Source organism: Onthophagus taurus, chromosome 2, assembly GCF_036711975.1.
Source record: "Onthophagus taurus isolate NC chromosome 2, IU_Otau_3.0, whole genome shotgun sequence".
Lineage (NCBI taxonomy): Eukaryota > Metazoa > Arthropoda > Insecta > Coleoptera > Scarabaeidae > Onthophagus > Onthophagus taurus.
Window position 1 is genome coordinate 16,300,175 of NC_091967.1, and position 13,240 is coordinate 16,313,414.

At 33.8% G+C, this 13,240-nt stretch overlaps 1 protein-coding gene across 10 annotated transcripts in view; it reads right to left on the bottom strand.

The window, feature by feature from the left end:
* The window catches only part of LOC111419022 (Calmodulin-binding transcription activator), a 211,668-nt gene that overhangs the window by 68,892 nt on the left and 129,536 nt on the right, over positions 1-13,240 (bottom strand). For all 10 annotated transcript variants that reach the window (XM_023051785.2, XM_023051810.2, XM_023051831.2 and 7 more), the window contains one exon: positions 1,590-1,681. In XM_023051785.2, coding sequence (XP_022907553.1) covers positions 1,590-1,681 — 92 coding nt within the window. The remainder of the gene's footprint in view (positions 1-1,589; positions 1,682-13,240) is intronic.

Below are 13,240 nucleotides of genomic sequence, written 5' to 3' on the forward strand. Positions count from 1 at the left end.
GCAAACTTAATAGAATATTAGGGGTTGACTTTGAGTAATTGACCGCGGCTGGGTCGCCGTTGGATAAAGAATTAAAGGAATGTGGGATGGTTTATTCCGCTTATTCTCCGATCGTAAATTTCAAAACTGAGCGCCGTTTTAAGCACCACTATTTTATGATGAATTATGGCGAGTGACAAATGGCTGTAAACTATTGAAATTTGAGTCGACAGTGTGGAAAACTTTCGAACAACTACCTTTGATGGAGTGCTTTCACGATTTATTTTTAGTTTATCTTTATTAAGTGCATTTATTGCATTGCGCGAAGTTATATCTCATCACTTTTAAACTAATCTAATAAATCGTTGTTAACTACTATAAATTACTACAAAATTTGCGTGCGTTATATAGAATAGGGTTGAGATTATAAAAGCAAATTCTTTGTAAATTCAGAAACTTTTAGTAGCTTTTTATAATAAAGTAACTTTTTCAATAATAATTTTACCCAAAGAAACGTGAATAGGAAAACCAAAATTAATTTAATAAAAAAAAACTTTTTGTATACCACTCTCTTTCGACATCATCGTTGTCGACTCTTTTGGAACAAACTCCCTATTCTTTCTCCAATTGAATGTCCCGTTCGAGTCCCTCAGGGCTCGTTTATTGTTTGCGGTAACCTTGATAACCTCCGCGATGGGATATCATCCCTGTTGTCATGGTCGTTCGGCACCCCCCATACCATGCTGACACAAGACCTCGTTTACCGTGTTTGTGTAGGCAACAAAAACAGCTGCAATGGTCCGACCACCAAGAGACATTATACGGGTGTTTCTAACAAATTTGCTGAGCACACAAACTCTTTAATCCAAACAAAAAATTAACCAGTTTATTTGACATAAACAATTTAAAATAAATATTTAATTTATTACATTTTTGTAGCAGCAAATTAGCGATTTTTCATTAATATTTAAACGTGTTTATGAGTTAAACATATTGACAAACAAAGGTACTCGTTAGCCCATAACGTAAATGAAAGTTTTTGTAGTTGGTATACGAGGCGAGGTTTGCATCAACAAGACCGTTATTTCAATAAAATTCAAAATAAACTTCGCGCAAATTGACCACTCTGCGCATATATATCGAATGAATACCGGTTAAAATAAATTCGGGAGCACAATACAATGAAAACGCATTGTTAAAATTGAAATCATTGGTTTAGCTGGTTCCCGAGTGAAGTAGAAAACAAACGTCGAACCGATTTATTGTTATGATACACAACAAGCTTTACATGCTCTTTATTAAATTTATAGTAACAGTGATTATATAAAAAATGGTGGATGCGCCGGGAATACAATTTAATCAAAAACCCACAAAGTGATATTGAAAGCTAATAAACGAAAGAATTTGTAACAACTGTAAAGACAAAATGAAACCAATAAAAAATAATTTATTTCTTTTCTTTACGCCACATTTCCCCCTAAAGTCTCCTCTCAAAAAGGGAGGTGTAAATTTACGATCTGACGAGGCTTAAAGATGTAGAGCGTCGAAAACGTGAGTTTGATGTGCCTGAATGGATTCAGTAATCGAATAAACGATGGCAATCCCCTTACCTCGTTTGTGTTCCACCTGTGCCTCTGCGTTGGGAAGTGATCCGCCCTTGGAAGGCTTTCCAAGTTCTCTGGGAGCTTGATGGGCTCGCCATCTGTAACAGTAACGAGATGGCCGATTTTAGTCTTTGCATTGGGCTTTTAACGGCATTTTAACTCAAAGCAGGGTAATATAAAGGGAGTATTTGAGATTTCTCTTTACCCTTACGATTAATATATTTGATCATTAAAAAACAAAATAAAATAATATAAATAATTATCAAGATTATTGTGTTGATTAAACATTAAATAAAAGTCTTAAGAACCGTGTTTTATTTTTTAGGTTTATAGCGCGACTAACATGTAACGTTGAGAGTGTTTACTCGGGTGAAAAACGATTCGACGAAAGTAACCTTGAAAGTAACCAGCTGCGGAGAGGTTTCGAGATTATGGCTAAAGCTTTCAGGTAACCAGGAAAGACGAGTTTGAGAGCGACGAGGTTTCCTCCCCTACGTCGACATCTCGTCTCGGATCGGCTTTCAGCACCTCGCTGAGTGTATAATTTCAAATCAAATATTAGCCGGGAGAAGCTAAGGAATGTTATCCTTTAGGTAAACAGAGTAGCTTAGAAGAGGCAACGCGGCGCTTCGAGCTCTGAAAGCTCTATTCCGTTTCAGCTTGTTAGAGCGAGTGAGATAGAGGGAATATTGTGACCGCTCCAGGGCGCTCCACACGAGTGTCGAGCTTGATTTTATAGTATCGTTAATTAGTAATAATGAGCGGGACGCAGGTACGACACGTTGTTCAGGTCGCCACGCCACCGGATGAAAACTGGTTGTTTGCCAAAGCGTAACAGGTTAATGTATACTGCATACTTCCTCAGCGTATCACCGCATAGCAGAAAGATACTGAACCGGGCGAACTTCGTATAATTAAATGTTTTCTAAGATTAGAAATGAAATTGTACAAATGTTTTACTCGCTTAACGGCAGCATCATACTTAAAAATCAATTCCCCTAAATTATTCATAATTTTGTTTTAAAATATCGTTAGCAAAATTAATATCGTTAATTATACAGGAAATATTCTCTAGGTAAACTGCTATAAAAGACAACCGTCCGCTAATGACGTAAGAAGTTCGTCTACTTTAGTATTACAAACTAACAAACTAACATATACTTTAGAATGCAAATGCTGCACCACAAACCCCGAACGAGTACAACTAGGACAACAACCAATAAATTAGGGGAATTGGAAATCGTCGCTAGTTGGTCATCAGCCCAATCGAAGAAGTTACAAATTCTATACAGAAATAAAGTAGAACTAACACTAGACCTAGAATTAGAAACTTTTAGTTACTTCAAGTGTTAGTTTACTTCAAGATTGACGATTTTATATATATACCAGTGTTGTAATACCAAATAGATATGAAAATCCTCGCATTCTCCAAGTTCTGCCATATTGATAATTTTTCTTATTTATGACTAATTTCGATCACATCTATTCTGCACGACTCGTCTTGTATTATGCACTTGATTATAGAAGAAATGAAAAACTGACTTCGATTTACCCATAAAAGATCAATAATGTTTCCCGAACATAATATCTATACCATTCATATTTTTAGTAGCTATGTTTCATAAACATGTATATCAGGCGCATTATAATTGCATTAAGCTCACTTACTTCTGCATGGATATCAAAAAATTATGTACAATTCAAGGTTGGGAAAAACATTACGACACAGTTCAAAAGAGAAAATAATTGCAGATTGAATCCCCAGCATTAATGAGGAGAAGTGTAATGCCATCACTTTTACACGTACAACTACACCTATCCTTTCATCCTACTGTATAGGTGGAATCTCCCCGCTTAAGTCGACTTCTGTCAGCGATCTGGGAGTAACTTTTGATAGCAGACTATTGTTTATACCGCACATAGAGGAGCACTTCTTATGCTGCGAGGATGCTTGGCTTTGTGCTCCGTACTTGTTCTACCGAGACTGGAGTATGGTTCTGTTATATGATCACAGCATTATATCTCGCATTGTCTTCTATTGGAGAGAATTCAAAAAAGGTTTTTAAAGTACCATGCCTTTCGCGTGGATGGAGCTTATCCTGTTCCTGACACTGACTACCAATCTTTGTTGCAACGTCACATTTTTCTTTGCTTGACACTCAAAAGCTAGTGAGTGGTGAGGCGGATTGTAACTGGTTATACTCTCTTGCATCAACTTTAGTGTACCCAGCCACGCTACCTGGTACAGCTTCTATTTGAAGAATAGTAGAACCAACGGGCAAGAAAGCGCTCCTCTACAGAGAATGTGCAGGCTTGTAAACCTAAAAGACGATTACAATGTTTTTGCTTCGCTTTTAATTGATTCTTGTGTTAATGTAAGTTTGTATTTCTGTATAGTATAATATTGTCCTGTAATTGGTACTTTTTTGGGCAATAAAGATATATATTATTACTATTATTATTTCAACGAACACCATTCCTAGAACTAAAAAGTTTCTAGTTCTAGGTCTAGTGTTAGTTCTAGTTTTCATTATTATTCAGCGATAGATTGTTGTATATTTTTATTGAACTAAAAGTAAAACTAACTAATACAGAACACAACGGTGTGGATAGCTTCAAATTTAGTTCGAATTGGTGTGCATTAAAATTATTCATTCAAATAGTTTGTGTGAATTAAAAATTTTTCATATAACGGACTCTCATTGTATTAATCCGTTATAAAGATTTTACAATAGATGATTTTTAAAAATATTTTTTTTAATAAAATGATTTCATAGAAAGCTTATAACTATTCTTAGATAAGAAGTTATAGTGTAAAATTAAACCTCGTAAGATAATTCAATTTCGCGCTTCGAGTAACGTGTTAACTACCATGCACTAATTATTACGGTCTCCACTATTTTTAAAGACTACAGGCTAGGACGTTATCTGGTAAAATTCATGGTCGCATGCCCACATGCAATACGCGGTTTAAATTTAATTTAATCTACGGTAATGAATATAACATGTAACATGTAACAAAAACGTGCGAAAAGCATAAACACCCATCACTTTACATTTCAATTATGGAAATAAAAAGTTTATCGTATATTTACATAGATAAAAAGTTGAATCAATAAAAGTTATAGTTATCGGTTAAAATTTAAGGGTACAAAACAATGTGAACATTGAGAAATTAATGCTTAAATGTTAACGTAGTTCGCGGAGCTCTATAATGCTAATTGAAACCGCAACCATTATGAATAATTAATTGCAATTTTCTAAGAATGGTAAGAAAAACAACGATGAAAAAAAAAACAAGTCGACACAATACATAAACGGGTAAATAAGTAATGAATTTAAATAAGTAATATGAGTAAATTTACATTGTACATGGCAGCCTAATGGATTATAAGTATCCGTTTAATACAGTATTATTGAATAGGTATTTTGAATTATTGGCAAACATAAGTTCATATCACAGCTGTGGTAAGCCGAGGCCAACAGTGGAGATGGTGAAACATAAATCCCCGGCTCTGGTTGTTGTCGGCACAGTTAGAAATTACGATGATTATGTTAATACTGGCTGGCAAATTATACTTTATCAACATTAGCGAGAATGGTACTTACTAAACCTACGTTGTATGTTAATGTAAGGAATTAATTAAATGAATACAGTTTAATTAGATACAATTCGCGACAATAAATAACACATAAATCGTCGTTTTCTTTAAAACTTAGACAAAACGTCAAATGGACAAGAAAAATGTAATAAATTAAATATGAAGTAATTAACTTTAGCATGCTGAGATTTTGATATTAATACATTATTAATTAAACTGTGGACAGTTTGATGTGTTTTGAAGAGTTCTGCAGATTATATCGTTCCTCTATGTTGGTTTTTAATGAAAGAGAACGAATAACTGCTCTTTTGATCAGCCCTAATATGTACTGTGGCAAAGTTGTTCAACGATACATACCCAAATCATTCTCCTATTTATAAGACGATGGTGCAAGAAACTAAAACATTTTGAGTTCAACCAGAATTCATCAGCTACTAACTATAAAATGCAATCTAGAAATTAAAGTGTGAATTTTCCCTGAGAACCCTATTTAAATCCAATTTGAATCAGATACGGTTTCAACAACAGAACGTTCTAACTCATTTTGGCGTAAATTTGGATAATGGGTTGGTAGAGGACAATGGTTGAAAAGCTTAGATTATAAAACTAAACCTGGAAGAGTTTCAGGAGAATCATGGAGGAATATCAAATTACCCACGGAGCATACAGGGTGTTGCAAAAAAATAGTAAATCTACCAACATTGCAAGTATTACGTCTGAAATAGAGCTATCCTAAATATTGTATAATTCTACTCATTTGTGTGAAAATTAGATGTTTCCAGACTCTGTATATTTGACATTAATAATAAATGTGGGATCAGGGAAAATGTGAAAAAGAAATTAGAAGAAGATATGGAAAGAGCAACAAATCACAAAATGGACAAAAGTCAAACTAGCTAGAACGCTTATTATTGTTATTCGCAATCTTTCTATACGGTATAGAATCCTGGAGTATCGAAGGAGCCAATAGCAAAACGATTTAAGTTGTTGAGATGTGGTGCTGACGTTAAATGTTACGCATTCTTTGGATAAACAGACGCACCAACGTTATACTTCAAGAGATCGAGATCATAGACAGACTGTTCACTATTTCCCAGCATCGATTTTTAAAATATTTTGGGCATATTATTATCAGAAAAGATGGATAACCTGGAAAAATGAATAATCTAGGGAAAAGTAGAAGATAGAAGTCCAAAGGGAAGATCACCAACTAGGTGGCTGCACCAGATAAAAGAGACAACAAACACTCAGTTATGGAGGAATAAAAAAAATGCTCATAAATATGGAATCACGACCTCTCAATTAAGAGAGTATGACTCAGAAGAAGATAAATGTGGGACGTTGTTATCCGGTTGATCCCATTTTGTTGTTTATTTATGGGGCTTGCCAGAATAAGGCTATAAAAAATGATTTTATCTTATTTGCTAACTTTAGCGCACTGAATGTTAGCTAAAAATAGAGAACGTTTTAGATAACATCTCAAAACTATAAAGACGTATACCATTGAGATTAACAATTTTTTATTTATTTCGTGAAGCTATGAAGATTATAACATCTGATCGATTAATTGCTACAACGATATTGCTTAGCATGCTAAGTCTTGTCGAAAGCTGACCATTCTCAGCAACTAAGGGAAACAGCAAAACCGAGTATTTCCCTTTATCCTTTGAAAATTCGAAACCAAATAAGATTAACAATCTTTCTAATCATAGTATATAATTCATTGTATATAATTTTTTGATATTCCCGAAGGCAGAAGTAAGTGAGCTTAGCGCAATTATGAAGCACCTTATATACAGGTTTATGAATCATAACTACTGTTCAATGATATTAAAGCTATTGATATTAAGTTTTGATCTTTTATGGGTAAAATTATTAATACAGGGCAAGGTGGCAGAATAACAGTTACTGACGGCACAACTTGGAGAATGTGAGGATTTTCATATCTATTTGGTATTACAGTATTACATTATTACTATTTAAAGAAGATGTAATTCGCTATTTAGAATATTTAATTATTAAAAACTTCTTGCAGGAACTCTCGATTTATTGCAATCTGAAAAAGTGTTATTTTATTTCCTATTACTTATACTAATTTTAATTGGCAATACATATTACAGTTAATTAATAACTTTAAATGTATTGGGTATGTCATTATGCACATGTGGATCGTTAGATTAGAGTACCTAGGGTAGATTTTGTAGCATTTATACAGAACTATGATGCTACTATGCCATTATTGGGTTTGAGTGGCCTAATAGGAGAAATCACAAACTTCCAACCTTTTAAAATTATAATTCAATACATGAACTAAATACTTGAAAACATGTACCTTTTCAAGATATTTTACACCTTGACTAGTAATCGTAACGGAGATGTATAGAATAGAAAAAAATTGGTATTTATTTTGCTTTAAAAGTAAATTGGTATTGATCATATTGATCATTATACAGTTGATTAAACAATACAAACCAACACTAGCAACAATTGAGTAGCCGTCAGATTGGAGAATCAGCGACACCATAGCTGCCGGTAACCTACTAACCACAGTTAATCTGCGACGTACGTCCTGGGCAAAGCGACAGCGTCGGCAAGCTTTGAAGCTACCGAGGCGTCGGTGGCGTCGCTTGTAGCCCGTTCGGTTGATTGCTCGGGGATCCCTGTGGCGTCGGATTAACAATAATGAGCGGCATTCAATTAGCGCGCGGACAGGCGGTGACGTGATCGCAAACGGCGTCGCGACGCTCGGCTTGAACCGCTGCTCGGTTTCCCTCAGGGGATTTGTCATGTAAGGATTGTGTCGCGACCGACGCTTCAACTAGAATCTCCTGTTGCCCTGTTTTGCTATTAATCCAACAGATCGTGTTTCGATCGATCGATCGATCCACGTTTGCCACAACGACGACGGTGCTGCCGTTTTGATCGTGGTTAGTGGTGTATTGAATCACTAAGGTGAACCCATCAATCCTGACCGGGTCTATTGTGTTACGATAAATCTAATTCTCTTCCCAGTGTGGTCATTCGTACAATTCTAATCTTTAATTTGTAACGAGAAGAAAATCTTTTGAAACGATTTTCTTCAAAGAAAATCTAATTTATTATTCTAAGTAGATTACCTTACTTTTATGTTCACGTGTAATGTTTAAAGAACTTCCCTGTTAGCGCAGACGTCGACGAAACGAAAACAAACGACGGCAAAGCCGGCTGTTCACCGCAATTATCGGCTTCAAACGGTCCTCGTTTGAAGTCTCGCCACTTTGTCGTCAATAAAAATGATTTATCGACGGTCGGCGAATCGCATTGTTAGCGTTCCACGTCGTAACAGCGAAGAGACGTAAGTCGTAGCACGCGCAAACTCTCGTTCCATCTCACTTTTCTTACCGAAAGTAGATCAAAGAACCCCGAGGCGAATGCCGCCTCCGCCACCTTCGTTGCCTCCGTAAATGATTGTCGTTTCGATTTACAGTTTCGGCTTTGTTAGTTTTGATTTAGGACCGCGAGTTTACGTTATCGGTCCAGATGAGGTGTCTGAAAATAACCGTTTCTGGTTTAAAACGGAACGAATTTAAGTTTAAATTAAAAGATTTCGTCAAAAATAACCGAATTCACTTAACATGAAGCAACAATGTTCATTAAATGGGTATGTTATGTAAGTTTGACATATTAATAAAAGTTCACTACAAGAAAACATTCATTTGCGTAGTTTAATAAACATACATCAAACTAGTTGATTCACACGTTCCAACACAACTAATTGGCGTACATGAGGCGACTGTACAATGTAGCGAAACGGAGAAAATTGCCAACTGTCATAATAACGTTTTATTTATTATTGGCTTAAATTGAGCGCAACTTGAAATAACTTACGAGAACTGACGCCCACATGCAACTAGTCCAATGCGATGTGTTGTTCCTTCAATCACTTATATTTCTGTCAATTTACGACTGACACATTCATTAGGGATCATAACAGATTTATGAAAATCTACATTCTATTCCACAATTGTAACAACTTAAATAAGTTATTAACTACATATCTAAATTTTTTTTATTATATTAATTTAACTAATTTATAAGGCTTACATACATTTTGAAAGTTGTATTTAAGTTGTATAATATGTATAAATTGTTTCTTTATCATTATAAATAAAGCTCAGTCAATTTTTTAATATTAATGCTGGATTTAGCAATTCTCAATTACAACTTATATTACAACTCATTTATTTGCATGAATAAAGAATTAGTTCTAATATTAAATTGAACAGGAAACTTTAAACTTTAATTTGGTGTAAAGCTTATTTCCCATTAATATGGCCAACATGTATTTTCAAAGTTGTATTTACATCATGAACATTTTTTGATAAATTCGAAACTTTAAGCTTTAATTTGGCGTAAAGCTTATTTCAGAATTTCCATTAATGTGGCTAACATGCATGTTGAAAGTCACATTTACAGCATGAGCATTTTTTGATAAATTTGAATCACAACTCAATCTCAAAAAATTTGTAACTTAATAATTAATAAGAGTACAGGGACGAGCCTTACATCAAATCAAAAAAGAAACTTTAAGCATTAATTTAATATATAAATCGTTCCTTTATCAGTACAAATAAAGCTCAGATAATTTTTTAAAGTTAATGCTGGATTTGGCAATTCTCAATTACATGTTAATTTTTAAGTAATTTAAAAAAACTGTAACTCATTTACTTACACGAATTAAGAATCAGTTCTAATGTTAAATTGAACGGGAAACTTTAAGCTTTAATTTGGTGTAAAGCTTATTTCATAATTCCCATTAATGCGGCTAACATGCATTTTGAAAGTCATATTTACAGCATGAGCATTTTTTGATAAATTTGAATCACAACTTAATCTTAAAAACATTGTAACTTACTAATTAATAAGAGTACAGGGACGAGCCATACATCAAATCAAAAAAGAAGCTTTAAGCATTAATTTGATATATAAATCGTTCCTTTATCAGTACAAATAAAGCTCAGATAATTTTTTAAAGCTAATGCTGGATTTGGCAATTCTCAATTACAAGTAAATTTTTAAGTAATTTAAAAAAAACTGCAACTCATTTACTTACACGAATTAAGAATCAGTTCTAATGTTAAATTGAACGGGAAACTTTAAGCTTTAATTTGGTGTAAAGCTTATTTCATAATTCCCATTAATGTGGTTAACACGCATTTTGAACGTCATATTTACAGCATGAGCATTTTTTGATAAATTTGAATCACAACTTAATCTTAAAAACATTGTAACTTAATAATTAATAAGAGTACAGGGACGAGCCTTACATCAAATCAAAAAAGAAGCTTTAAGCATTAATTTGATATATAAATCGTTCCTTTATCAGTACAAATAAAGCTCAGATAATTTTTTAAAGTTAATGCTGGATTTGGCAATTCTCAATTACATGTTAATTTTTAAGTAATTTAAAAAAACTGTAACTCATTTACTTACACGAATTAAGAATCAGTTCTAATGTTAAATTGAACGGGAAACCTTAAGCTTTAATTTGGTGTAAAGCTTATTTCATAATTCCCATTAATGTGGCTAACATGCATTTTGAAAGTCATATTTACAGCATGAGCATTATTTGATAAATTTGAATCACAACTCAATCTCAAAAAATTTGTAACTTAATAATTAATAAGAGTACAGGGACGAGCCTTACATCAAATCAAAAAAGAAGCTTTAAGCATTAATTTGATATATAAATCGTTCCTTTATCAGTACAAATAAAGCTCAGATAATTTTTTAAAGTTAATGCTGGATTTGGCAATTCTCAATTACATGTTAATTTTTAAGTAATTTAAAAAAACTGTAACTCATTTACTTACACGAATTAAGAATCAGTTCTAATGTTAAATTGAACGGGAAACTTTAAGCTTTAATTTGGTGTAAAGCTTATTTCATAATTCCCATTAATGTGGCTAACATGCATTTTGAAAGTCATATTTACAGCATGAGCATTTTTTGATAAATTGGAATCACAACTTAATCTTAAAAACATTGTAACTTAATAATTAATAAGAGTACAGGGACGATCCATACATCAAATCAAAAAAGAAGCTTTAAGCTTTAATTTGATATATAAATCTGTTCTTTATCATTATAAATAAAGCTCAAATATTTTTTTTAGTTAATGCTGGATTTGGCAATTCTCAATTACAAGTTAATTTTTAAGTAATTATATAAAAATCGTAACTCATTTATTTACACGAATAAAAAATCAGTTCTAATGTTAAATTGAACGGGAAACTTTAAGCTTTAATTTGGTGTAAAGCATATTTCTGAATTCCCGTTAATCCGGCTAGCAGGCATTTTGAAAGGTGTATTTATAAGATGAACATTTTTTGACAAATTTGAATCACAACTCAATCTTAAATAAATTAACTTAATAATTAATAGGAGTTCAGGAGCGAGCCATATATCAAATTAAAAAGGAAGCTTTATAAATAAATAATTATACCTAATAATTTATATATCTATAAAAGTTGAACATAGGGCATGAAAGTTTGTATTATTCAAATTTTGAAATCACAGTTTCGTCAAATGTATAGTACATGCACGCGTTGGTGCTAAAACTTTAAAATAGTCGCGAAGAAACACGTTTGCGTTGTAAATTATTTACCGAACCCGAGAGATGGGTATAAATGTGTAAATATTTCTAGTATATTTCGCACATGCGGATACCAACTTTCGTTTGACCAACAACATCATTGGTAGTCGATTGCGTTAGCGGTTTTCATAAATAATAATCGATGTCAAAGACGTAGGCAGTCGCTTGGCGTTATCTATACGTAAGAAGTCGAGAGCGACACCAGCTGCTGCACGGAGACGTCTTAATAATGCAGCTTTGCAAAGAGGCCATCCGTCTTTGAAGCACGTGACTGCGGCGGCATTAGTTTTATGCGAAATTTGAAATTTCAGCATTTACCCTGAGCCGTCGACCTGCCGTCCTGTTTATTATGGGAATAATGCACGCAGCTCTGTCGCCGTGCTAACCAGCGTATTTCACAATTTATGGACTCGCGGGACAAAAGCGAGCCGAAATGTCGTTTTAGTTTTGCGTTGGTTGGCGCTCAAGTTTTCTTCTTTTTTCGTTGCCAGTATCCTGTAGACGACTAATTGTGAAATATTCTGAATGAGCATTGCAAGAAAAATTGACTAAAATGAAGAGTGATGATGTTGGGCAGTATCATCAGTAATGTAAACAACACGAGTTCTCCCTCTGGAACACTACACACGGTTTATTAACATTACTGATATCACGAATACATTTATGTCATCTTCGTATGCAATATAACTACTAAATTATTAATTTCTTATAAATAGCTTAGAAACGTATAAATAGGTACACTTAAAATGCTTTCGCAACGCAACAAGCTATTAACCACCATATAATTAAGCCATTTGAATACGATTACCAGCCGCGACGGTAGGCGTTTATTGTGTTACTCCCAGGGAATGTACGTATTAGAATTTTGCGTTTCGGTACTGTGGGGAAAATTAACTGCCTTATTATCTGGGAAGGTATTTCGACACTTTTACCGCTTTTAACCGTGACGTGTTTATTACGACGACCAACATAGAGAGACCCTTTTGGCGGTGGCGCCTTGCCTCTACCGCAATTCCACGCCACGGTTTTACTGATTTTTTTTATTGCACTTTGGCACACCTCGTTCCTGCAGTTAGGGTAATAAATAAACATGTTATCGGTACGTGACAGCCAACGCTGAGACGGCAGAGTAAAATATTGTAATATTATGCTTTGATTGTTGTTAATTCATGTTTACATAAAAGAATAATGGGTGTATTTAAGTAATTAAAAATACCTATAAATTTACTTATAAAACAATCTATAGTAGACACTATACAATTGATAAAGATGTTCACAGTTTAACTATTTACTAGATGATGTAGCATTGCATTACGGAAGATTAACCAATGATTGGATCGTAAGCCAATCAAATGAGAATTCCTCAGATGGTCGCAGATCCAGTGCTACATTACTGCCGGTTCATCGTAAAGTCGAACTAT